Source organism: Arvicanthis niloticus, chromosome 1 (assembly GCF_011762505.2).
Source record: "Arvicanthis niloticus isolate mArvNil1 chromosome 1, mArvNil1.pat.X, whole genome shotgun sequence".
Lineage (NCBI taxonomy): Eukaryota > Metazoa > Chordata > Mammalia > Rodentia > Muridae > Arvicanthis > Arvicanthis niloticus.
In genome coordinates this window covers 84,101,321-84,128,086 of record NC_047658.1, presented here as the reverse complement: position 1 = coordinate 84,128,086, position 26,766 = coordinate 84,101,321, and the positions used below count along the sequence as shown (strand labels likewise).

General features: G+C 42.5%; 1 protein-coding gene across 2 annotated transcripts in view; it reads right to left on the bottom strand.

The window, feature by feature from the left end:
- Positions 1-2,350: 2,350 nt before the first annotated feature.
- The window catches only part of Nucb2 (nucleobindin 2), a 36,237-nt gene continuing 11,821 nt past the window's right edge, over positions 2,351-26,766 (bottom strand). For both annotated transcript variants that reach the window (XM_076941510.1, XM_034483857.2), the window contains 12 exons: positions 19,163-19,306; positions 16,964-17,071; positions 15,267-15,393; positions 14,952-15,055; positions 13,658-13,843; positions 13,389-13,479; positions 12,626-12,684; positions 12,435-12,527; positions 9,074-9,163; positions 6,103-6,273; positions 2,909-2,990; positions 2,351-2,490 (listed from right to left, as the gene is read on the bottom strand). In XM_076941510.1, the coding sequence (XP_076797625.1) occupies positions 2,483-2,490; positions 2,909-2,990; positions 6,103-6,273; positions 9,074-9,163; positions 12,435-12,527; positions 12,626-12,684; positions 13,389-13,479; positions 13,658-13,843; positions 14,952-15,055; positions 15,267-15,393; positions 16,964-17,071; positions 19,163-19,306 (1,263 nt within the window). In that variant the 3' untranslated portion in view covers positions 2,351-2,482. The remainder of the gene's footprint in view (positions 2,491-2,908; positions 2,991-6,102; positions 6,274-9,073; positions 9,164-12,434; positions 12,528-12,625; positions 12,685-13,388; positions 13,480-13,657; positions 13,844-14,951; positions 15,056-15,266; positions 15,394-16,963; positions 17,072-19,162; positions 19,307-26,766) is intronic.

Here is a 26,766-nt window from a genome sequence, read left to right as displayed (position 1 = left end):
TCAACCTTTCCAAGATCTCTCTCCCTTAAAATGTTCTGTGCTGGGCTGGGGAGATGGTTCAGCAGTTAAGAGCACTTAGTGGTCTTTGAGAAGACTAGGGGTTAATTCTCAGCACCTACATGGTGACTCACAATCAGTTGTCACTCCAACCCCAGGGGATCTCATGTTCTTTTCTGGCCTCCCCGGACACCAGGCACACACATGATGCACAGATATATATGCAGGTAGAACATCTATACCCATAAAATAAAAACAACTACATCTTAAAAAAAAAAAAAAGGAATTTTCTTCCCAGTGATAATAATCACCCTAGGGAAAGATCCAGTGAAAGCTGTTGTCATCCCATCCAAACCCATAACCTAAGAGAGCCTCCAAGAGGCACCTTGAGTTAAGACCCCAGAGAAAGAGAGAACACAGAGGCCAGCAGACAAATGATGAGATTCTCTCTCCACACCTGTCTACAGAGGATGTCACTCAGTGGTAGAGTGCTTGCCTAGCATGCAGACAGCTCAATTCAATCCCCACCACCAGAAAATCAGGAGAAACAAAGCAAACCTGTAATTAAACCATGTTGGAATCATACCTGTAACCAAGAGTCCAGGCTTACACCTTAAATCCCAACCCTTGGAAGGCTAAGGCAGGAGAACTGCTATAAGTCCAAGGTTAGCCCAGGCTCTGCACTGAGTTCCCAGCCAGCCTGAGTTTGTCTCAAAATGATGATGATGATGATGATGATGATGATGATGATGATGATGATGATGATGATGATGAAGACAATAATAATAATAATACCAAGATACCTGCTAAGACTTGAGGAACTAGTTGGCAAAAGCAAAACAAAGCAAATCATGATCCAGCCTGGCAATGCCCATAGCTGTTGGCTAAACCAAGCCTTGACCTGAAGCCTGCAACAGCAGAACATGGGCTAAGGCTGCCAGACAAGTAGAATATTCTTCCCAAAGTCCATTCAGATATGTCCCCAAACATTCATGGACAATAATTATAGGACAGACCTCTGAGGACACTGGGCTAAAGAAGCTACTCTCAGAACTGCCAACCAGGGACTGCCTGATGGGCAAGCAAAGGGGTAGTCATACACTCAGCAAAGAGACCACTGTTCTTGCTAAACAGTATCTTTTAAGTGATAAAGATCAGCTGTCCTGTTTCTGATTGTTCCTCCTCTTCCTCTTCTTCCTCCTCTTCCTCATCTTCATAAGTCTCTTATAGTTCTGAGGTTGGCGATAGCCTTGCTCATGGTAGCCAGTGCCATCCTGCTGCACTACCTCCCAGCCTTCCTCTAAACTGGCTATCTTGCTGCAGTGTCCCTGGCCCAGGCATCCTTTATGTGGTGTTCTCAGGGCAGAAAACACAAGGAGCCATGGTCTAACCTGATGGAGGGGACAGAGCAATGTCATGGTCTTGGACTCATGTGCCGTGATGATGGGTGAGCTTCTCCTTGAGTGGGAAGAGTGAGAGTTTTCTGACTCAGGAGAGCGCAGAAAGAAATTTAGCTGAGGAGCAAAGTAGGATGAGGTTGACTTAAGACTGAGAGTGTCCTCCAAACATTCCCTAAGTTGAGGCTGGTCACTGTTCCTTGTGGGGAACAGCTTGCAGGGGATCGAGGAGCAGCCATGCGACCTGCAGTAGTAGAACATGAACTGAGGCTGCCAGCCACATAGGACATCCTCTGAAAGTCCACTCAGGTACGTCCCTGAACATGTGTGGACAGTAAAAATATAGGAGATACAAATTCAAATACTGCTGAGTTCTTCTGGAATGTTCAAGTCCTTTTTCCTGTCCTTCCCCACTGCCATGATAGCCAGAGGATAAAACCATACACTGAGGACAGCAGAGTAGAAGAGCGGAGACTTCTGCACCACTCCTAGATTTCCTTAGCAAAAGAGGGAGACTTCCTGTTAGTTTATATCATTGTCACTGATTTTCTAAAACATGGAGAAGTAGAAATCAACTGTTAGAAGGTGGCAGAGGCTACTCTACTGAAACATTCTAGAGGGAAGGGCGCTAAAAATAGTCCAAAGTCACCAGAAACACTGGGGGCAAAATGGCTTTTTCAGAATAGCCATGAATATCAAAGACAGGTTTGCTGAGAGAGGAAGATAAGGACCCATGAAAGGAAGCCATCCTCAGAGTGACAACAGGTTATCCTCAAGTACTGGCAGAGCTCTTTGACCTAGCCAATGACAGTGTCATGAAATTATGGGATGTGGCCCTTGGACATTAATGGAAACAAAGAACAGTGGGAGGAGTGGCTGGGTTTGGTTTTGTCCTGTTCTGGGAGATTTTAATCCTTAAATATCCATGTCAAAAAAATTAAAACTTGTGTTCTCACTTAAAAGTCTCTTCCTTTATTCCAATTGTGCTTTAAAGTATTTATTGAGTGGAGAGAAAAGAAGGGATGTTGAAAGATGAAACAGATGTTGAGTCAACGGTTTTCTTCCAAGTTCTGGCAGACATCAGGACTTTATGTGTCTGTTCAAAAGAAGCATGCTTGCATTTTACACATATCTTCCTTTATCCTGAATGTTCCCTTACTTACAGATACATCATTTTACTTTTTAAAAATATGATTAGCTCATCATAGATTATAAATTATAAACATGTTCCCTAGTAAGATCAATATAAATGATCATTAAAAAATTACAAATAATTTTCAAATAAATCACTGCACCATAATGAAGGCAATGATGTGGCATTTGAAAAATGTTCACCCTTGAAATCTTTGGAGAACGTTTCAATTTTCTTTAATGTAAATCTCTCTACTCCTTCAAATATATAGAATACAGGATAAATTCTAATCATCTGAAGATAGACTGTATTCAAAATGAAAATGGATATCAATTTATAAAAGTTTATTTCCCTAAACAAACAAAGGAACAAAATTACATACGTGGCTCAAACTTCAGCTCTCCTGCCGGCCCTGATGGAGCAATGCCTTGTTGGAGTTTCTTCTGTTCCAGCTGTTGTACGGCCTGGTAAGTGGAGACAAAATATAAAAGTACTGCTTGATAGTCTGTGTCATATAGTAATCTTTGGCTAAGCTTACATCCTGAGTCTCTTTTCCTAGAACACTCTCCTATCATACCTTCGACATGAATGTTGGGTGAACGTTGTCTGACTTCACACAGACTCAGTAGAAGGTAACTCTTGAGATGAGCTTTAAGGCAGAGTCCACTGTGGGTCAATGGTTCCATGGGGGTCCCTAGCAGTTCTTCCTCCAGCCTGAGAGTATGCCTGATATTTTCATACACACTCAATTACCCCTCTGACAATGATCTAACCTCATAGCCAGGCTCTGTGGTGCACACCTGTAATCCCAGCACTTGGGAGGAAAGGCCAGAAGGTCAAGAGTTCAAGGTTATCTTCACTATACAGAGTTTGAGGCCAGCCCTAACTACATGAAACCATCTCAAAAGCCAATTAAAACAAACAAACAATTTGGTCTCTTGTGTAGATCTGCTTTATGAGGTATTAAGCAATAATTCTCCTTACTCGAGGATTGAATAATGTCCTGAAACACTGACAGTTGCTTAACATACCTAGTTTTTTTTGGTTTGGGTTTTTTTGTTTGTTTGTTTTTGTTTTTTTTAACATGACTGTCATGGAATCCCATGGGCTTTTAGAAAAGGCAACCTGGCCCCATATCAAACTGTAATCAAGATTTGAAACATGGTTGAGAGGGCCTACTAAATAATACTGGGTTTTTAATCTAGTCTGGCCAGCTGCTAGCACTTCTGCTTGGCTCTGTTCTTAGGGCTGTGCACCACCAACCCTCTGGTCTCACTCACTGGGAAAGGTCTAATGGCCTTATCAAAGTTACACATGGCAGAGTTTGGGGTATAAATAGGTAGGGTAGGTCTCTGACCAGGCAATAAGGAAACCCCTAAGATTACCTAAGGAGATTTTAGTCTTCTAATGGCTCCATTAATGATGTTCAAATGCAGCTTTAAAAGCCACAAGTTAAGCTTTGACCATCAGAAATCACGATGAGACAGAGGCAGGGCATGATGGGTAACATTGACTGCAAACTTGACAAGACCTACAGTCTAGAAGATAAAGCTCAGGGCACAACTGTGAGAAAGTTTCCAGATTGAGTTAATTGATGTGAGAAAAGCTATTGGAAGTGTGGGTGTTGTCGATCCATGGACTGGGGTCCTGGACTGCATAAAAAGACAGCAAGACAGGCACTTCCATCCTTCCATCTTTGCTTCCTGACTATGAATACAGCGTAACCAGCTGCCTCATTACTACCCGCCATGCCTTCCTTCCATGACAGACTGCACCCTCAACTGTGAGCCAAAACAAACCCCTCTTCCGGTAAGTTAAATTCGCCTGGTACTTTGTCACAGCAACAGAGAGCATAACTAATACAATTTGTTACCTTGAGTGCTGCCTAAGGGGCACAGATGAGTTTTCACCCCACCCTAATCTTGTTTATCTTGAAGGCAAGGCATGTGTAGGTCAGAAGTTCCCTTCAGGTGGGGCTGACAGAACTGGCTGGATTCAAGATGGCTGCCAGAGTGATGTCAGACATCCTCTAAGCTCACTATCATGCCATATGCATGTTGAAGGACACACCTCCCAGTGCCTGGACAGTTGGCAAGTGCCGTGTAAGGAACCAGAACAGGAACAAAAAGAGGTGGTGCCCAGATTTCTAGAAAATCTATACTTATACCCAGAAAGGATATGGATATCCCTTTTGTTAGGCCGGAGGTTTGGGGACAAGCCAAGATGGCATGGGCCAAGAGGTCCCCACCCTTCAATCTGACCAGAAACCTGTGCTTCCAAAAGCCTTCGAAAAACACTGAACAAAGCCAGCTCCTAGTTCCGGGTTTCAAAGTGACCAATGGACCTAAGACCACCCTACTAGGCCCTAAACTCACCAAATAAGGCTATAACCCCAGTACCTCGACATCCCACATCTGCCTCCCTCCCCTTTAAGAAGCCCCTACCCTAACCCTCCGCAGGCTGGGGAAGCTGATTCGTGAGTTTGCCTCTTTTTTCCTGCTCTTGGCCAGAGATAAAGTCGTTTGCATTGCTCAGTTGGTGTGACTATTCTCAATGATTCCACAACTCCAAAACAGAAAACTTGTAACAAAGCTAGTTTTAAAACACACTAAAATTTAAAGTATGACAGCTTAATGCTACAGCAAAGCATTCTATAAACACAAGGTTAGCTTGCTGTTAAGGACCAGAAGTTCCAGGCCAACCCTGGCTACCTGAGAACTTAAAATAAATAATCAAAAACACCACCACCAAATGGTGGCGGTACATGCCTTTAATCCCAGGACTCTGGAGGCAGAGGCAGATGGATCTCCAGTGGCCAGCCAGCCTGGTCTACAAATCAAGTTCCAGAAGAGCTAGGATCACACAGAGAAACCCTCTACAAGTTCAAGCCAACCTGATCTACATAGTGAGTTCTGGAACAGCCAAAGTTACAGAGAAACCATGTCTCTCTGGGGGGCTTTGTTTTGGTAGTGTTGGTGGTTTTGGGGGGTGACACGGGGGGGGGGATTGATGGTTTTGTTTTTTGTTGTTGTTGTTTTTGTTTGTTTAATTTTTTTTCTCTTTGTTTTTGTGAGGCAGGGTTTTTCCATATAGCCCTAGCTGTCCTGGGACTAGCTCTGTAGACCAGGCTGACTTTGAATTCCCAGAGATTTGTCTGCCTCTGCCTCCTGAGAAAGGCATATGCTTATCATCACCCAGAAACCCTGTCTCAAAAACTCTAAATAAATAAATAAATAAATAAATAAATAAATAAATAAATAAATGGCACAAACCCCAGAGGCTTTTGGCAAAGCATCTAACATCTGGTTTGGGTTTCCTGTCACACTGGAGACCCAGCCCAGGCCTTGCACATGCTAATACTCTCTGTCTCTGGGCTATACCTCCAGCCCCTAACTTGGGTTTGTTTGTTTGTTTGTTTGTTTGTTTGTTTGTTTTTGTCTGAGACAGGTTTTACTCTGTGACACAAAGGGGTAGCTGGGCTCAAGCAATCCTCCTGTCTCAGTCCCTTGGACTCCAGATGTGCATCACTTCAGGGGCCCCTGAAAGTCCCTGTGAGCCACACCCCTCAGTGTCTACCTGTTGATACTCCTGCTTCTGAGCCTCAAGGTGGTCGTGCTGGCGCTGCAGCTCCTCCTTCTGCTTCTGCAGCTCGTCTGCTCTCTTCTTAAGCTCATTCTCTTGCATAGCAATCATACTTTCATATTGTTTAAGCTCTTCCTCAGTGAATAACTGTTGCTGATCCAGTGTCTACAGGAAAAGGGAAGGAAATAACAATGCCAGGAACACAGAGATGTTTGTGTTCAGCTTTAAAATTCTAGAATCATCATTGTACAAAAGAATATATATAACACACTTTTTGGCAAAATACAAAAATATATATTAACAAGGCATGGTGGTTCATCCCTATAAAGGTCTCCAGTTCAAAGTCAGCTCAAGCAAGAGTGAGTTCTAGTCCAGCCTGGGCCATAAAATCCTCTCAAAATACAAAACAAAGAAGCAAGAAGGATTCATGCCCAGGTTAATGATGTGGCTTCCAGAACATCCTAGGCTACATGTGAGTGAGTGAGTGAGTGAGTGAGTGAGCAGAAGTGAGTGGGTGGGAGGGTGGATGAGCAGAAAGAAATGATAGGAGGGAGGGAGGGAAGGAAGGAAGGGATGCAGGGAGGCAGAAGTGTGTTTATTAGTGATTTCTTTTTAACTGATTTACTGTATTTTAAATATTTATTTTATGTTATATGTATGTGTACATGTATGTGTGACTGTATTTACATGTACTCTGTATATGCCTGGTGCCTATAGAGTCCAGAAGAGGGTGTTGTACTCTATAGAACTGGAAGTACAGGCAATTGTAAGTCACCTTGCATATACAGGAAACCCAGCCAAGGTTCTCCACAAGAGCAGCAAATGTCCTTAACCACTGAGCCATCTCTCCAGCTCCTGTTCATACTTTTATAAACTGTTTCCTTCCTGATTGTTGGAGACGGAGTCTCATATAGTCCAGGAAGGCCTCAAGCTTGCTGTATATTTGGTGATGACACCTTGACCCTGACCCTCCTGCCTCCACCTTCTAGGTGCTTCGATATAGGCACACATGACCACACTTGGGTTATGTACTTCTTATATTTACTTGTGTTACTGGAGACTGAACATAGTAGGACCTTGCACATGACCATGGGGTGTTCTACCACTGAGCTACACTCCCCGATTCCCTTTTTATCCCACCAGCACTCTCTTTTAACTTTCTACTTTAACAAGATTTTACTAATTTACCCGGGCTGGCCCTGAACTCACTCTGTAGCTCAGGCTAGCCTTGAACTTAGAGCAATGTTTCTACCTTAGTCTCTGGAGAGTACCTGGGCTAACAGATTTACATTACTACTTGAGCTTTTTCTATAGATGGAGGGTAGAGGCGGTGGAGCAATGTATAGGCCAGAGAAGACATGGGTGTCCTACTCTATCTCTTCAGACAGGGTCTTTGACTGAATTTGGAGCTAGTCTGGCAGACAGCAAATCCCAGCAGTCCTCCTCCTCTGCCCCTCCCCCAGCTACAGGGTTACAGGTGTGTGACCACGCCTGACTTTTCATGTGGATTCTGCAGATTTGAACTCCAGTTCTCACACAGCAAGCATTCTGACCCCCTGAGCCATCCTCCCAGGCCCCAGCTTCTTTTATAATAGCAATAAAATGTTGGAGGACAGGTCCAGTGGCTTATGCCTGTAATCCCATCACACAGGAGACTGAGGCAGGAAAGCTATTTTGAGGGTGAGGTTGAGACACAGTCTCAGAAAACAAAAACATGAATGGTACATTCCTGTAATCACATCATGGGAAGTGAGGCAGAAAGATCAGTTAAGGCCATCCTTGGCTTCAGGAGACACTGCCTCAAACAACAGTAACAAAAATGTATCTGTACAGTGTAAGGCCTGACTTTGCTACAAAAATGCATCTGTACAGTGTAACTGACTGACTTTACTACTTACACCCCAGCTCCCGAAACAACAAGCCCTAGATTAAATTATTTATGAAGAAATGCCTAGGGCTGGTGAGATGGCTCAGTGGTTAAGAGCACTGACTGCTCTTCCGGAGGTCATGAGTTCAAATCCCAGCAACCACATGGTGGCTCACAACCATCTGTAATGAGATCTGATGCCCTCTTATGGGGTGTCTGAAGACAGCAACAGTGTACTTACATATAATAAATAAATAGTTTAAAAAAAAAAAAGAAAGAAAAGAAATGCCTAGATAAGCCTGATCTTGTTTCCCAACTAGCTCATAACTTAATTAATCTGTTTATTCTATTCTATTAATGCCACATGGCTGGTTACCTCTTCTCAATTTTATTCATCTGTCTCCTCAGAGTTCTAGGGGAATTGCTTCCTGTACCTAACTCTATCCCTGAGTCCTCTTTTCCTTCAAGAATTCCCACCTATTACTCCCTTCTTTGTGCTAATAAGCCATCAGCTTTTATTGACACAGTACACAAGAGAGTCTCTCTACAGTAAAAAACAGCTCAGTGAGTCCTTTAATTTAGTCTTAAAATGCACCTACGTTTTAAATGTTCAGTGGTGATTTTATACTTAGCAAATGTATATTTTTTAAAAGATTTCTAATTTGAGGGCTAGAGAGATGACTCAGCAGATAGGAACACTGGCCACTCTTGCAAAGGACCCAGGTTTGGTCGCTAGCACTCACATGGTGGCTCACCATAGTCTGTAACTCCAATTCCAGGAACCTGGATACCCATTTTCCACCTCCTCAGGCACTAAGCATGAATGGAGCACTTACACATACACATAAAATAAAAATGAAAAAAATCTCTTTTAAAAAAAAAAAAGATTTCTAATTTTACGCAGTATGATCATAAAAAAGATAGATTGCTAGAACATTTTCCAAGGAGACAAGCAACTATTATTTTATAGTGACATTTTATGTCAAAACATGAATACTGTAAGGTTACACAGACAAACATAATGAGGAATGATAGTTAAAGGTGGGACCCAGTGGAGCAGAGCAGAACCTCGAGTCCCTATAAAGTCGGCCTGGTTACCTCCCAGCTATCGGGCTCCAGGAATTCTTTCTTCTCTGTAGCTCTCAGGAACTCCTCCAGAGTCACCAATCGGTCTTTGTTGTTATCAATCTGATTAAAGGAAAATACAAAGGCAACAAAAATAAATCTTCTTAGTAATGCCACTTGGTAAACATTCAACTATTAGAAGCAGGTTAACATACAGAGAAATGGGAAGGAAAATGAAGAAAAGTAGCTCCGTTTTCATGAAAGAAACACACACCTTGCTCTTGTATCAGAATTAAATGTTAAAAATGCAAGCTGTCCATCTACCTGATATGCTCAGGACCAGCACTCCGAGTCAGTAATCTAGCTGGTTAGGTTAGTCTGGCCAATGCCTTCACCACAACAAACATAATCCAGCTAGACCCAAGTGCTTAGATGGGAAAAAACCCACCACTCAGGAACAGCTGCAATAAATGAAGCAGGCCGAAAATAAGGCAGGTAAGGGTAAAACTCTCAGCCTACTGCTTTTCTCAGTCGTGGGGATATGCTTCCAAGATGGGGCCTAGTATGTATGGATCTGGTTGTGAAGACCAGTTTGGCCTGAACTTCTGGTGGTTCCTCTGCCTCTGCCTATCAAGTGCTGAGATGAGAAGCATGTGTGGTGGTCTGAAGAAGAATGGTTCCCAAAGGCTCACATATTTGAAAGCTCTGTCATCCGGGATGGCATCAGTGGCACTATCTGAGAAGGATTAGGAGGTGTGGCTATATTGGAGTAGTGTGGCCTTGTTGGAGGAAGTGTGTCACTGGGAGTGGGCTTTGAGATTTCAAAAGCTCAAGCCAGGCCCAGGGTCTTACTCTTTTTGCCTACAGATCATGATGTAACTTTCAATTACTTCTCCCACACTGTGTCTGCCACATGTGCCATTATGCTCTCTGCCATGATCATTCATTCGTGTGTGTGTGTGTGTGTGTGTGTGTGTGTGTGTATTGTCTTGGCCATAATGTCTCTTCAAGGTAACAGAGCAATGATAAAAATAGCATGTACTACCACACCTACCTGGTTCAACTTTTTTTTTTTTTAAGAAATCTATCTAAACCACATTACAAATACATCTAAGCAGAAGTTAATGACCTCTCTAAGTCCTCTTCAATGCACAGTGTACAGTTCTTGGCAAATTCAGTTACAATGGTGAACTTTAATGACCAAACAAATTCATTTCACACTGGCGCTATAAGACAGGGTCTTGTTTGGAAGTCCAGGCTAACCTCCACTCTACAGGGACCCCAATTCAACCCTGAAAGAGCAATATTCCTGTGGAAACCATTGAAGCCAAACAGCAGCTACCCTGGGGCTGGAGACAAGGCTCAGCACTAAAGAACATTTACTGTACTTGAAAAAGACCGAGGTTCAATTCCCAGAACCCTCTTGGTGGTTTGCAACTTCCTGTACTTCTACTTCCAGCCTACAGAGCACACGCACTGATACAGGCTGTCACAGTCACCCAAGGAATGAATGAGAGCAGGAAGGTGACCACAGCCAAGGACAGGCCCAGCCACTGCCACATTCATACAGAGGATTCTGGGGACTTGAAGAAGACGGTGTAAACCGTACCAGGGTGCCAAGAGCCAAGTGCTATGAGGCCACACTGCACTGGCCAGCACAGCATCGCCCAGACAGAACTAACTGCAACGGGACAGCGGAGGCTACAGTACAATCAGCACAGGTTATGAGGGAAATAAAAGATCACGTCTGCCCTCTAGTGGAGGGAATGATCCAGTACAGAGATGAAACCTGACCCAAGAGACAAAGGGGAGTCAAGGGGTAGGGGGTGGGGTGGGGGGGGGGGTGGAGGGTGTCTTTGAAGAGAAGGACCAGTTCTTTTCCTGTATGAAGGAAAGGGCTTTCAAAAGGAGCAGCAGCCATGATTGTCCACATAGCAGATGCAAGGTAAAATGAACGAGCAGAGAGGAAGAGAGATTGGAGGATTTGCTGGGAAAGAGGGGTAACTCTCTTCTTGGTTGACCCTTTTAGGACACAGAAAGGACAGGACGAGAAAGAAGTGCATCTTGAGGTTTTAAGAACAAAGAATAAGAATGGAGAAGTTATGAACCAGGGATTAGCACGGCCAGGCAGAGGGCCTCTTAGTGATCTGGGTTCACAACCTGGATTTAGCGAGCCAGTTAGCATGCTTCTGTATTAGTCTACGCCCTGAATCTCTGCTCCCTTATCAGGGAAGGCAGGTGGGTGAGGGTGCACAGTAGGGTCACACACTAGAACAATCATTGTGCAGAGGCACCTGTCCTGCTCACTCCTGCCAGTCACTTAACAACAGTACTTAACAGGGTGCTGGTTCTAGAATCCCAAGTCATGGGAGAAAGAAAAACTCACAAGTAAAGTTTTTTAAAAGTCCTTTGCTCTAAAAGACAGAAATTCAAATTTTAGGTCTCTGTGATGGTTGGTGTTGTTACTGTAATTACTGCTCCATCCTATAACAAACAGCATTCTACATCCCTGCCTGCAGCTTCGCACGTGCTGCTGGGACAGCCTGTGAGAGGTGCCATCCTATCCCCACTGACTGTGGAAACACTTCAGGCAGTGGGAAGTGAGCAGACATGGGGCTTGGCATGGCTGGGCATTGGTCTTACACTCCGTGAATGGGCTTTGAGCTGCTTATGTTCCTTATGTCAAACAGTGAGAGAACACTCCTGAAGCCTGGGAATACAGGACCCCAAAGAGCCAAACTCACTAAGCCCAAGCTTAGCTGAGCCAGCCAGGCAAACATGTAAATATTTGTTGCCATAATTATTAAAGTAACAGAACTTGGGGGACTTCTTAGTATAGGCTGAGTAGCCATTATCCAAAATGTATGGGACCAGAAGTGGTTTTAAATTTTAGATTTTTTTTAATTAATTAATTTTGGATTTAATCCCAGTACATGGGAGGCACTTGCAGGAAGATCTCTGTGAGTTTCAGACCAGCCTGGTCTACAAAGAGAGTTCAGCTTCTCCAGCACTGTGTCTGCCTGCACACCACCATGATGATAATGGACTAAACCTCTGAACCGTAAGGCAACACTAAGTATCACTGGAGAGATGCTCAGGGTTAAAGGCACTGGCTGCTCTTGCCGAGGACATAGGATCTGCTTCCAGCACCCACATGGGCTCTCACAACTGTCTTTAATTCCAATCCCCAGAGGTAAGGAGTCTTCTTCTGACCTTCTCAGGTACCAGGCAGGCACAAGTGCACATATGTACATACAGGCAAACACTCATGCACATAAAATAAATAAATCTAAAGAAATACCAACTGCATGTTTATTCCTCCATCTTATGTAAGAATTACTGCAAGAACTTGATTAATGAAAAGACTGGCACGAGCCCTAGCCTTATAGCATACCTCGTTCATAACGTGCTCTCTCATCCTGAGCCTCTCCTCTTCCATTTCTATCATATCGTCCTCTGCATTTTGCGGGTTATACACTTTCTCCAACTAAAAAAGGAAAATGTGAAAAACTAACATTAAAGAAGACGGGGTGACTGAGGGGAACAAGGCGGACCCGACTGACTGAGGATGTAACGACCATTTACCTCTTTTGTGAATAGTGCTTCCAATTCTTGTTCATCCAGGAATCCATCGTTGTTAACATCTAAAGTTCAATAGTTACAAATGCAGAAGCACATTTGAATCCTTCAGAGAGGAAATACTTAAAATACAATTACAATGGTTTGCAATAGTGCTAAGTAAAGCGACAATCGGCTGCAGGGCGGGGCTTCAGCTTTCTCATGAGGCCTCAGGTCAACCCAGGGACAACTCTATATTTACAGTTCATAACCATGTTTTAGAAGAGTACATATCATCTATCTCTTTCCAAAGAGACAGAGCAGTATCTATAAGAATAAAAGTAGCTAAAATAAAATTTAAGCATGGTCTCACTACGTATCCCTAACTGGCCTGGTACTCACTATGTAATCCAGGATAGCCTATGCAGCAATCCTCCTGCCTCAGCTTCCCAAGTACTGGGATAACACCATATCAGCTTAGTAAATTTTAGTTCTGTCATGAAAAGTTTGTTAGGTATTACCTAACCAGCCACAGTTTTCGGGCAGCTTTGGAGTAAATCAAACAATGACTCAATAGCAAACATGGGCAGAGAGACACAATTATGGTCGAAGACATCTTCTGAGGTCAGCTAAGAAAACTAGTTAATAATCTCACTTGAAGGGAAAACTGACAATGTGACTATTGGTAGGACTCAACAGCAAGCCATCACAGTAATCAGTTACGAGTAAATCAAATACAGACTTTTCAAACAGCAGGTATAAATATCAATATTTGTATCAAATCTGTTACCATGTAATTTGAAAAATGTCTTGGGGTCAAAGTCATTAGGGTCCAATCCATCAGTCTCTTCCCAAACCTCTTTTAGTTGATCTTTGCTTCCCTGTGAACCAATTTTAAGAAAGTGCTCAAAACAAAATATAATCTATGTATAGAGACTCAAAAAAAATACATCTGAGGAACTTTTCAAAATTAAGACTCAAGATTTATGTGCTAAACTTAGGACAAAATTCTGCTACAAAAATCATCTAGACATGATTTCTATGAATCACAGTCCTTACGGGGTGATTAACTTTGGGGTGGTCTTCATGCTTCCTCTTCATCTCTTCAAACTTAGACTCTTCTTCTTTTCTCTTCTCCTCACTCAGCGTTTTTAAATATTCTCTGCGTTCGTGTTCCTTCATCATCTCGTACTTCTTAAACTCTTCATGTCGCGTCCGGTCATACTGCTCCAGATCTGCGGTGGCCTAGAGCACAGCACATGTGCATCAGTGTGTGAGACAGAAGTGTTAAGTGTCATTCTTTCTCTTACACACCTGTGTGTGGTGTGCATGCGGGTGCACATGTGTGTTCACATGTGCGTGAGCATCTGTATGCCAGTGCGTATGAAGGTTGGGGGTCATCCTTGATGGATCCCTACCTTTTTCTTCGAGGCAGGGTCTCTCAACTGAGCCCAGAGTTATCACCCCAGAACAATAAAATAGCTTTTAAAAATCCCCTGAGCGCTCTAACAGATGTTAGGGAGTAAAGCCAACAAACATTGGACTATTCAAAGCAAGCAAAATATAAACTGATTTCAAAAAGAAGAAACTGGGTCAAACATGGACATGACATGAAATGAAAGTAGTCGTCGACAGCTATTTCACTGAATTTCATAACTGCCCAACTAAAACATCAAGCTTGTCAATTTCTCTCATAACTAATATAATCGGTCCACAAACTCTCATATAAAACTGCCTGCGCTGACCAGCTGTGGTAGCTCACACCAGTATTGCCAGCATGCATGAATCCCTAACATGCATGAAATCCTGAGTTACACTCCTAGCACCACACACAAATACAACACAGAATCATACAATGATAATATAAAATAGTAATAAATATTACTACATATAAATGTAGCATACATAAAATAAATATAATAGTAATAAAATTTAATAATCTATAATTATCAGGGATTTTTCAAATTTTAGGGCACAGGGAGGAAGGGCAAATGGAGATGGAAAGAGAGACTTCAGTGACACCACATTGTGCCAAGAAATACCAGAAAACACTTTGAGTTGACAAAGGAAACTTAGTATCCCAAAGAAACTTCATAGGCAGGACTTCCTTACAGAGTCTAACTAAAACCTACAGATACCGTGGAGACTAGCTAATTCAAGCCTGGTTCCGTTTTTGCAGCATTTGGATTTGGAGGCGCGGGGGAGTGATGTGTGCCCATGTTAGTCCTGATATCTGTAGTGAGAGGCTCTCCAGAGCATATGAAAGTTAGGTCCCCACTTCACTGAGATTATCTGTCAAATCACAGATCCTTAAAAGAACAGAAAGACCCCCCTCTTGGGGGCGCATCCTTACTGCTTTGATTAGCATATCCAAATCTCTGGACTCAAATGTGTCAGGATTCTGGTGGTTCAGGTGTTCGAACTGCTTCAGAAGAAGGTGGTGATTCATGCCAGTATCTGCAACGGTGTGAGATAACAGCAAACATCAGCCTTAGAGGACACCTAACATTGCCCTCTGACTCTACACACTTGCACATATGAGTGTGCACACACTACTCATACAAACACATGAACATATACATACCACAAATATAAAGCATGCTGGCACTTAACATAAGAACCTCCAAAACCCAACACTGAAAGCATCGTCCCACTGTCCAGCACCCACCTTGAAGGGAGTCCAGCTTAGCTTTGATAAGCATTCTCAGCCTTCCTACTTCTTGCCTCTTCAGTTCATCCAGTCTCGTCCTCACTTTGTGACTTACTAAGTCCAGCTCTTGACTCAGCCTCCCACTCTGTCAATAAAATCAATAAACTAGTTTTATCTAGTATATTTTATTTTATACCTGATATAATAGAGTAAAAATAGCATTATAGGAACTAGAGGGACAGCTCAGCAATAAAGACCACAGGCTGCTCTTCCAGGAGACCTCAGTATGCACATGGTGACTCACAAACGTCTATAACCCTAGATCCAGAGGATCTAACACCCATAGACTATCTGTCTATGGAAACTGCATGCACATGCACAGGCACAGGCACACATAAGCAAAACCCTTATACATTAAAAATTAAAACATATTTTTAAATAGCATTATCTTAAATCAGTAATAGTTTGAGTTAGATACATTTTATATTATGTAAGTATTCCTTTTATTTCATTGGGCATGATAACTATAATCCCAGCACCTGAGAGGTGGAGGCACGAACTAAGAAGTTCAAAGCTACCTTCATACCAGCCTAGTCTACATAAAACTATGACTCAAAAAAAAAAAAAAAGGTTGGGGGAACTTGGCTCATTATTAGATGTCTGTCTATCATGCAAGAAGCTTCCCACTGCATTTTAAAAGTCCAGGTGTGGTAGGTCACATCTGTAATCTCAGGCAGAAGGATCAGAAATTCAAAGGCTTTGGCTACACAGTGAGCTTGAGACCTGCCTGGAATACCTGAACCTCTGCCTCAAAAGACAGAAAAAAAAACCAAATAAACAAACAAAACACCTATTTCTTCAAAGCAATTCTTTTAAAAGCTAAAAATAGAGTGAGCACACAACCCAGAAATTCCATCCCCAGGACTGTAACTTAGAGTCTGAAGCATGTTAACACAATAACTTCAACACTGTTGTTCATACTTTGTTCATTACTTAGAGTAACCAAAGTCAGCAGAAATAACCCAAATGTCTTATAACTAATAGACAGATAAAAATCTAAAACAGCCCTCCTTCAATCCCTAGGACAGGGCATTAGTTCCAGGACCTGCACCCACATTGAAATTCATGGTATGTAAATACCTTATACATGATGTAATCACATAATAGTATTCCTAGGATGAAGGCAAATGGTTGTCCCTACCGTATTAATATAATCTGTTAATCTGGAACTGACCAAAGCACCAGGGTCTAACCTGCTCTTCACCTTTGAATAACTTCCTGCTCTCCTCAGAACATGATGCAACCCACTACACTTGCTGTTTACAGCTCTCTGCCATCTGGCCCATGGCTCCATCACCATTACCTAGCCACTCATGGCCTCCATTTCTAACCCCAGAGTCCAGTTCCAGAGTCTTTGCTAAACATGGCATGAGTCATAGCCTTTGCGTGTTTGGATTAGACACCATCAAATCCTCCCGCTTCCTTGTATAGTTGAGCTCTGACATGATCTCTGCTGGGAAGAATGACTTCCTCTTCCCACTGCTTCACACAGGCCACTGTCTATCTTCTACACATCTCTGTAATAGAATAGCACAGATCCATCCATCCAATCCATTTCTCGGTGTGATTTTTCCCATCTTTTCTACAAAGCTCTTCTCTCCTTTCTCCAGTATTTAGTTCAGCATGTGCCATGCCCATTGTCAAACTCCACTTACCCTTATCTCCTCTATGTCTGCTTTCTGGAGCTTTTCTCTGAAATGCGGATCTGTTTCCAAGACTTCAATCACTTGCTTAAGATATTCATCATAATAAAGTCCGGTATCCTTCGATACAAACAGTCACAATTCAGAAAGCTTGCCTTAGTCTGAATAGAAAGATCTGAATATTGAAAAGCAACTCCTAGCAGAATGGCACCAAGACAGATGCCATGCAGGAAACACTGTGGCAAGCAAGTGAGCTTGCTGGAGGTGGCCTATTGTGTTTTGTGTGACTGCGATGGGTGTGCCCTAAAGAGGCATGGACCACAGGGATGTCATCCCAGGAGTGCTTCTTGCTGTTGATGTGCCTTTTCATACTTGCCACTGCTATTTTCCTCATTTTCTAACATGATGTGACTGGGCAAAGAAAGACTCTTTCTGCCTGTAGCCTGTTATGATGGATTCCTAGTATTAGCCCACCCTATTGGGCAAATGTCCTGCAGATCAATATGAAAGCTACACTTTCATGAATTAATACTGTTTATAGAATTCCTGATTTGATTCAAATAAGTTTAGGAAGTTAGAGTAATTGATAGAAAGTTTAAGGAGATAGTTTTAGTTATTTTGCCAAAAGATATAATAAAGTTAGAATCAAGAATAGAATGTGCTCCCTCCTCATAAAATTGTAAGTAAACACTCCATGAAAAGGAATGAAATGAGCTTTCATACACCACAAGGACGCAAATACCAGTAGGAAAAAAATAGTCTTGGAACAAATTAATGATCAAAGAAAACATTCGTTCTAGGTCAAGTCCAAGGATGAGGCCACAGGTATGCACCATGATAAAGTAAGGCCATGAACTAGGATTGGGTGATACTATAAAAAACTACTGCTTTGGACTTATAATGAGCTTATGAAATGAAATAGAGATAAAACTACTGCTTTGAACTTATAATCAACAATCCTGCTGTAACTCCCTCTTATGTAATATTTTATCTATCTCTAAATGAAGTATTTTTTTCTTCTTACATGAAAATTTGGTCTTAGGGGATATAAAGAAAAAAATAAAGTTGTTGGAGTTTGCTCAAGCCACCAAATGTGTATATATGTACATATGCAGGTATGTGTGTGTGTGTATGTATATATGTACATGTGTAAAACTGGTAAAACTTGCTTGTTGAAGTCCCTTTGCTTCATTCTGTGTGTGTGTGTGTGTGTGTGTGTGTGTGTGTGTGTGTGTGTGTGTGTTTATGATTTTCTCTCTTTCTTTTTCTTTCTCAACAGCTCCCTAAGAGTTCAGAGTCTCTCACTAGTCACAGAACATACTAACCCCAAGTAATGAAGTTTCTTTTCTTTAATCACCTGCTGCTATCAGCAGGAGGCAATTGCCAGAGCAATCAGTTCTGGACCCAGAAGAGTAAAGGAGAGTAATTTCAAGCCAGTAACAAGCAGAGCCTCCAGCTCTGGCTCCTTCTCTTTTCCCTTTTAATTACCTGCTGAGATCAATGGAGGCCCCCAGATTGCCAGGATCACCAGCTTTTGGCCTGCTGATGACTCTACATCCCACCTCATGTACCCCTGGTGTCAAAGACAGCTTCAACAGTCAAGAGAGAGTTGACTGTTGAATCAGGACCAATATCATGGTTTATTACAAAATAAATATAAATGTCCTGTGTGGTTGAGAAAGCGAAGCTTTAAGGTTGGGTGTGTAGCTAAGTGGTAGAGTGCTTGCCAAGAAGGCAGAAAGTTCCAGGTTCTGTCCCCGCTACTGAAAAAAACAACACAATGGTGTGAATGGGTTTCTGGAATTTAAAAAAAAAGAAAGAAAGAAAGAAAGAAAGAAAGAAAGAAAGAAAGAAAGAAAGAAAGGTCTCTCCCATGATCATATCTCCCTCTTTAGAAAATAACAGTACTTCTCTTCTGCTACATTAAAAATGTAGTGTGATTGATTCTTCTACATACCAACTACATTAAATAGCATGGTCAGTGTTGTATCACCTGATTCCTGGCCAGTGCCTTTCTACTACTGCCAAAATGAATACTTCACGGTCCCTTCACTGACCAGGATTAACACTTCGAGGTCCCTCCACTGGCCACAATGAATACTTCATGGTCCCTCTGCTGGCCAGGATTTCACTGAGTGAGTCTTAGCAGCAATCCTCACTTCTTCGGCCATCATAATTCACTTAGTTCTTCTAATTCACCCATGCACTTACTGGAGGCTCTATCCGTGCACTTTCCACTGGCTCAGCGTTGTGTACTTTGGTCTTGTCCACATCTATAGGAACAGCTTCCAGAGCAGTAAGCACGCACGGAACCAAGAGAAAACAGTACTGTACTTGGATGATCTTCCACCTCATCTGAAATGGAGAAGTCATTACAGCAAAGTCCTAGAAAGATACTGCAAGGCTGGAGGCATGCGTTCCCAGTGCCACTTCAATCATATATCCATTCCCAGAGGCTAAATGCAAAACAAAAACAAGCAAACAAAGAAACACCTCTAGGAAGTGGGATGAAAATAGATTATAACTTACAAAATTGACACTTAAAATAAATAAATCGCCAAAGCAAGTCAGGAGAACAGCCAGCAAGATGGCTCAGTGGGTAAAGGCAAACACACATAAAATAAATAAGTAAATAAATACATATAAGAAAACATTATATCCCAGCACTTGGGAGGCAGAGGCAGGTGGATTTCTGAGTTCAAGGCCAGCCTGGTCTACAGAGTGAGTCCAGGACAGCCAGGACTACACAGAGAAACCCTGTCTCAAAAAAAAAAAGAAAGAAAGAAAGAAAGAGAGAGAGAGAGAGAGAGAGAGAGAGAGAGAGAGAGAGAGAGAGAACATTATTTTTAAAAAGAAGAAAATCAAGGGAAAGCCTGATGAATTGACATGGCCTATCATATGCCTATACTCTGGTGGCTGAGGCAGGAGGGTTGTAAGCCTGAGGTCAGCATAGGCTACTTGGTGAGACCCTACCTCAAAGCAGACAGTGTGGTGATACACAGCTATAAGCTCAGCATGTGGGAGCTAGGTTAGGAAGACCACTGGTCCGAGCCCAGGCTGAGCTACACAGTAATTTCCAGACCAGCCAGGGCACTATAGCAAAAGTCTGTCTCAAAAAACAAAAAAGAAGGAGGGACAGGAGGGTGTGGAAAGGAAAGTATGGGAGAAATATTCAAAAGACAGGAAACAAAAATGTCTTCCTCTAAATTGATTCTAGAAGAAAACATTTGAAAACTAGACACAGTGGCTCAACTCTTGTATCCCAGCACATGGGAGGCTGAGGCAGGAGGACTGGATATGAGTCCCAGGCCAACCTGAGCCACATAGTTGGCTAGGCTAGGTGGAGACTTTAGGTGCAGAGACTCTATATCAATAAACAAACAAAAGAAAGTAACCATTGAGAGTGTAGCAGGAATAAGGAAAATGAAGATGTGAGAGGGTCAGTGTGAGAGGGAGGGGCAGGGAAAGAGATGGAGACCTGAGGGCGTAAAGACAGGAGAGGCATGAGACATAAGACACTGCTTGTTTAGCGTCACGGGAGGAATCTACATTTAAACATACATATTTACACACCTGTGACATAAAACCACAAAGGGCAGTATTTGTGAGAGAGGGGGAGGGGGACCCGTGAGAGGAGGAGTACTGGTGGGAAAGGACAGTGGCATGTAAATAGAAACAAAACAGAGCAAAGCATACGTATGAAAATGTCATATAAGTAAACCCATTATTTTGTACACTAGACCATTTTAAATGAAAAAAAAAGCAGAAGGGGGAAAAAAAAAAAAGATTAATTACAAAATGTTCCATACAAGGGGCTACAGAGAGTGCTCAGTGGTCAGCACCCACATCAGCTTGCTCACAACTGTGTAACTCCAGTTCCAGAGGACCTTCTGGCTTCCTCGGGCACTAGGCATGCATGTGGTGCACAGACACACAGAGGCAAAACAGCCATACTCAAAGAATTAAAAATAAACAAGTCTTAAATTAATAAAGACAACAAAAGGCCTGCAGAGACAATCGGCAGTTGAGAGCACTTGCTGCTGTTCAGAGACATCTGGCACTGACATCTGCCTGCAGCTCCAGCTCCAGGGAATTTGATGCCCTCTTTTGACCTCTGTGGGCACTGCATGCATACGCACAGACAGACACAGATCCATGAAAATTAAAAACAAATAAACAACTACAATGAAAACAGAGTGGAAAACCAGGCAGGCTGTGGAGATGGCTCAGTGGGTAAAGGTATTTTCTACCACAGCTGACAAACTGAGTTTGGTTCCTGGGACCCATATGATGGCAAGAGAGAACTAACCACTGAAAGCTATCCTCCTGCCTCCCCAGGTATCCCATGACCCATGTGCACACTCAGAGAATGGATGGGATAGATAAATGAATGAATGAATGAATGAATGAATGTTAAAAAAAAAAAAAAACAGCTGAGCTGTGATGGTTCATGCTTTAATCCCAGCACTTGAGAGGCAGAGGTAGGCGGATGTCTGAGTCTGAGGCCAGCCTGGTCTATATAGATCAAGTTCCAGGACAGCCAGGGCTGCACAGAGAAACCTTATCTCAAAAAAAAAAAAAAAAAAAAAAAAACCCACAAATAAAAAACAAACAAGAGTCAATAGTTGCTTTCAATTAAATTGCAGTAAAATACCAAATAGGCCAGGTGTAGTGGCAAATTCCTGTAATCACAGACTCAAGAAGCAGAGGCAGGGATATTGCAGCAAGATCGTGGCCAGTCTAGTCTACATAGCAAGTTCCAGGCCAATCAGGGCTGTACAGAAGAGACTGTGTTTGAAAAACACACTAACAAAAAAGTGTGTCTATCAGGAAGGATGTTGGAGAGGTCTATGTACTGACTATTATGTTCATCTCTGACACGTAGAATGTCATGGGGTTAAAACACAACAAAAGATTTCAAATATTTTAAATACAATTGCTCAAGTTTTATTCTATTTCCATAATGATCCATAGCTCTAGGTCTCCTGCAAGGATCAGAAAGGAATAAGATGCTTTTATACATGCAGGCTTATGAAAGGGAACAGATCAAGAATAATGTTAGGAACATCAACAGCACCGAGGAAAGCATACAGGAAACAGACACAGGACTCAGAAAGCCATAGAGCAGGGCTGAGACCTGGAGGGACTGAAACTAAGTGGGAGGCTACCTGTGAGGAGCTCCTTTGCAGAATGAAAATCCCTGGGGCCTATGCTGACCTTGGAAACCAGAGACCTTGGAATCCTTGAGTCCTATAGACAATTCTGAAGCAACAGAAATCACTGCCCTTCCACATGTTGCTTCTGTCTGCTCCACTGTTTAGAATGCTTATCTCCAAGGTAGCTTATGGGTAGAGGGTGTATCTGGGCAGTAGAGTACTTGCCAAACATCCATGGGGCCCTGCATTCCAACTGCAGAACTGAGGTAGGGGGCAGTGTTCTCCTGTTCGTGTGTAGATGGGTGGTAGTGTACATGCATGTGCGTGCTTGTATGCATATGGTGGTCAGATACTTCAGAAGCTGTCCACCTTGTTTTCTGAGACAAGGTTTCTTATTGGGCCCTGGAACTTGTTAGGTAGACTAGGTAGGCTGGCTACGGAATCTTGTCTTCACCGCCCCTGTGCTGTGATTACAAGCATTTGCCACCAAACCTGGCTTCTTTTTTCTTTTCTTTTTTTTTTTTTTTTTTTTTTTTTTTTGTTTTGTTTTTTTGTTTTTCAAGACAGGGTTTCTCTGTGTAGCCCTGGCTGTCCTGGAACTCACTCTGTAGACCAGGCTGGCCTCGAACTCAGAAATCCGCCTGCCTCTGCCTCCCAAGTGCTGGGATTAATGGCGTGTGCCACCACTGCCCGGCCAAACCTGGCTTCTTACATAGGTTCTGGGAATCAAACTCAAATCCTCATTCTTGAGCAGCCAAACAAGCTATCTCCCCACTGACCCTTGAGTCTGACCTGTAATACCAGCTGTAGCTGTGACATCACAGCTCAGTCACTGTACATTTTTAACTTGGAGGATTTCTCCAGACCTCACTATTCTTTCTTTATTGAGACAAGGTGTCATGTAGCCCAGGCTGTCCTCAAACTTTCTGTGTAGCTAAGGATGACTTGAACTCTTGGTCCTCCTGCCTCTTGCAGGTCTGGACCATCACAACCAGCCCGACCTCAGTATTCTTTAAGTTGGTAAATACCAACATCAAATTAGTGTGAAAGACAGATTTTTCAGACACCTAATCAGAAATACCAATAAAATTGCTTGTGCTCAAACCAATTGTATGAAATTACTAGGCTAAAAGTACCAATAAAATTGCTCATGCTCAAACCAACTGTATGAATTACTAGGCTAAACAATTTATAAATACCTTTACATTAAGCCTCTAGTTGAATAGGGCTTACTGCACAAGCCTGACATACTGGTAAAGCAGGAGGCCGGCTCCAGTGCTCAGATACAAAAGCCAACCACAAGAATAGCACAGATCAAATCTAGAGACAACTGAAAAAAGAGAGAAATCCAAGAGATTTCCCTGGAAACAGGAGGCTCCGCCCTAAGGCCCAGCTTGCTTCCGGAGGCAGGAACAATACTCAGGCTGAGACACTGATGGGCCTGTGTTCTTCCACTCTGGGTTTAGTTTTGTTCTTTACACGGCTAAGACAATTCATCATTGTATGTCATCCAAAACCAAAAGCTATTTTGATTTTTAGGAATTTTAAAAAGCCAAAGACCGAGATTTGTAAAAAAGAAATCTGTGGTTTTAAATCAAATAGCATAATAAACACAATCAAGGGGAAGAAACCCATATTATAGTATTCAATCCATGCAAAACGCCCCCAATAGTCAAATCCCTAGAGAAGGAGATTATTACTGCTTAGGGCTGATGGCAGCAGGAGAGGAAAGCAGGAACAAAGATTACCAGGGAGAGGATTTTAGTGGTGAGGAATATGTGTTAAATCAGAAGGAGCAGACAGTGGTACAGCATTAGAGTACACCAGACACCAGTCAAGTGGACACTTTACATGAAGATGGATGGTAGCTCATGTGGTGACACATGCTGTAATTCCAGCTTCTAGAAGCAGAAAGACTGAGCCTGAGGCCTGGACTGATCAGCCAGGACTACTGAACTGGACTGCATTGTGAGCAGGTGTGTGTGTGTGTGTATGTGTAAATTACATGATATAAAATCATCTTTCAATTTTACAAAAAAAAAGAGACACAGCAAAATGTCGAGCTAAATGTTTTTAATGTAAAGAGAAACACATATAACTTATAACCCATGCTTAGCATCTGAGCTAGCCATGCTTTATAACTTTCCATAATCTAAATTCTATATTCTTAACACACTCATCTTTTAGTCTATCACTATCAGAGAAAAAAAGCCCTGATCTTCTTTCTTTATAATTTTCTTAATAATTCTATCAATTTTTACTTAAGTATAAGGCTACATAAATTTAAATGTCCTGCCCTCTGCAGGACTTTACAATTTGAGTGACTTTGTGTCTAAGGCGAATTTTATTTGAAATCAATTGTGCTCCTATTAGTGTGTTAATATATGACCGTGTACATGTATATACATATACACAGTTTTGTATAACTGACAACCTCTGCTTTCTTTCTGTTTTTATTTATTTACTGTGTGTACATACGCATGTGTGTGCACACGTGTGTTCACGTGTGTTCAAGTGTGCCACACTGACTGTGTGGAGGTCACAGGACTTTTAGGAGTCGGTTCTCTCCTTCTACTATATGAGTTCCATCTCAACCTTCTTTCCTTTTCAAATTTCTTTTAGATGTATTTTATCATGTGTTTTGCCTTCATGTGTATTTATGCACCATACGTGTGCAGTGCCTGAGGAGCTCAGAAAAAGGGGTTGGATCCTCTGGATCTAGAGTTACATAGAGTTGTGAGCTGCCGTGTGGGTTCTGGAAACCAAACCTGGGTCTTCTGCAAGAGCAACAAGTGCTCTTAACCACTGAGCCATCTCCCCAGCCCCATCTGCCTTCTAATTCAAATATTTCCTGTTTAAATTTACTCAGATCAATAAGTCTGTATTTAATCAACTTGATACATGATATATTTAGCTTAATATATCAAAAGTCAGGGATTGTCTTTCAATTAATTGAAAAAAACTGATTGGCCAGGTAGTAACAGCAACCTGGCTTTACAACCTGAACATCATAAACTTCACTGCAGTTTTTCTTACTGTCATAACCTCAGACCTTTCTTTCCCATTATCATTATGTCTTACTGGTCACTATCTTCAAAAGGATTAAACTAAGTCAGACCAGAGGTGCACAACTGTGACCAGAGCACTTGGAAGGCTGACACAGAAGGACTGCAGAGTGCTTGAGGCCACCCTGGGCTACAAACAAAAGGTTACAGCCATAACTCAATGGTGAGTGACTGCCTAGCACGCATGGAGCCCTAAACTCAATCTCCAGGGAAAAGGGGCTGTAGCTTGGCATTCAAGTGCTCTTCTGTAAGCAGAGAAAATGAGGCAGCTGGTATGGGTGGGCAACACTGCTGTCAGAGGAACAACCTGACCTTTTCATTTATGGGCACTAATTGCTTTACCAGACATTAGACAGGAAGCTACTGCACAAAGCTGTGTTACTCTAAGTTCTGAGACACAAGAGAATTCCCTATGAGCAGTCACAGAGCACTTTTGAGGACAGCAGAAGCTGACTACAAATCCCAAGTAGTGGGCTGACACGACAGATGTGACCACCACTGAGGAAAATGCACAAATGTCAAACTGTCTGTAATGTCTTCCTACACTGAGCAGATGCTTTATAACTTCTAACGACATGCAACATAAGAAAAGACAGACAGACATAACACAGTGGCAGAGTATTATTTATCTAGCATGTGGCAGGCAAAGGGCTTGATCTCAGTACCACAGAGTGAAGTGGTGAGTCAGAGCTGATTTTAGTCAGTGGGACAAACTGCTTCTAATGTTCTCTCACATGCCTCAAAATAATACACTCACCCTAAAGGGGAAAGTCACAGGCAAAGAGAATGGGCTTCTACTCTTTTGAAACAAGGTCTTGTTAAATAGCCCCAGTTGGCATCAAACTCACAGTGACCTCCTGCCTCAGCCTCTTGAATGTTGAGATTACAGATATGCATCGGCATATCTAATGAGTTTTTATTTTTTAAAATGCTTATTTATTTATTTATTTATAGATAAGCTGGCCTAGGTAACCAAGGATGGCTTTGAACTTGTGATCCTCCTGCCTCTACCTCCTAGAGTACTGAGATTATAGGTATACACCATCATGCACAGTTTATGCAGTGGTAGGCGCTGAAGTCAGGGCTTTGTGCACGCTAGGCAAGCACTCTGCAGACTGAGCCACTTCCCTGGCCTGCTTCCTTTGGTTTCCACAGACGTGTTTATTGGAGTGTCCATTCATCAGCCCATGCAAGATAGTTCAGTGACCACCATGAAGATGCCCACAGCTCAAGACTCTCTTTGAGAACACTAAATCCAGTGGCTGCACATGCTAGGACGGAACCCAGGGGCTTCCTGCATTCAAGCAGGCTCTCTAGCAACTAAACTACATCTCCAGTCTATAAGTGGGTTTTCATAGCACTCCACTGAAGGACGATCAGAGAAATAGCTGGCCAAAGCTGATGACACATTACATTTGAAACTACAAGGCAAGTTCCCAAAGATGTTCCAGTGTGCTCTTGTGGGGGTGGGTGATGACAAAGCTATAGGAATCTGGCTTGAAGAACCTGACCTAACCTGCTGGGCGTGTTCGCTTAGCTCCTGGAGCATTCTGATATGATGTGTCTGAGCAGTTAAGGAACAGGACACCTGGAA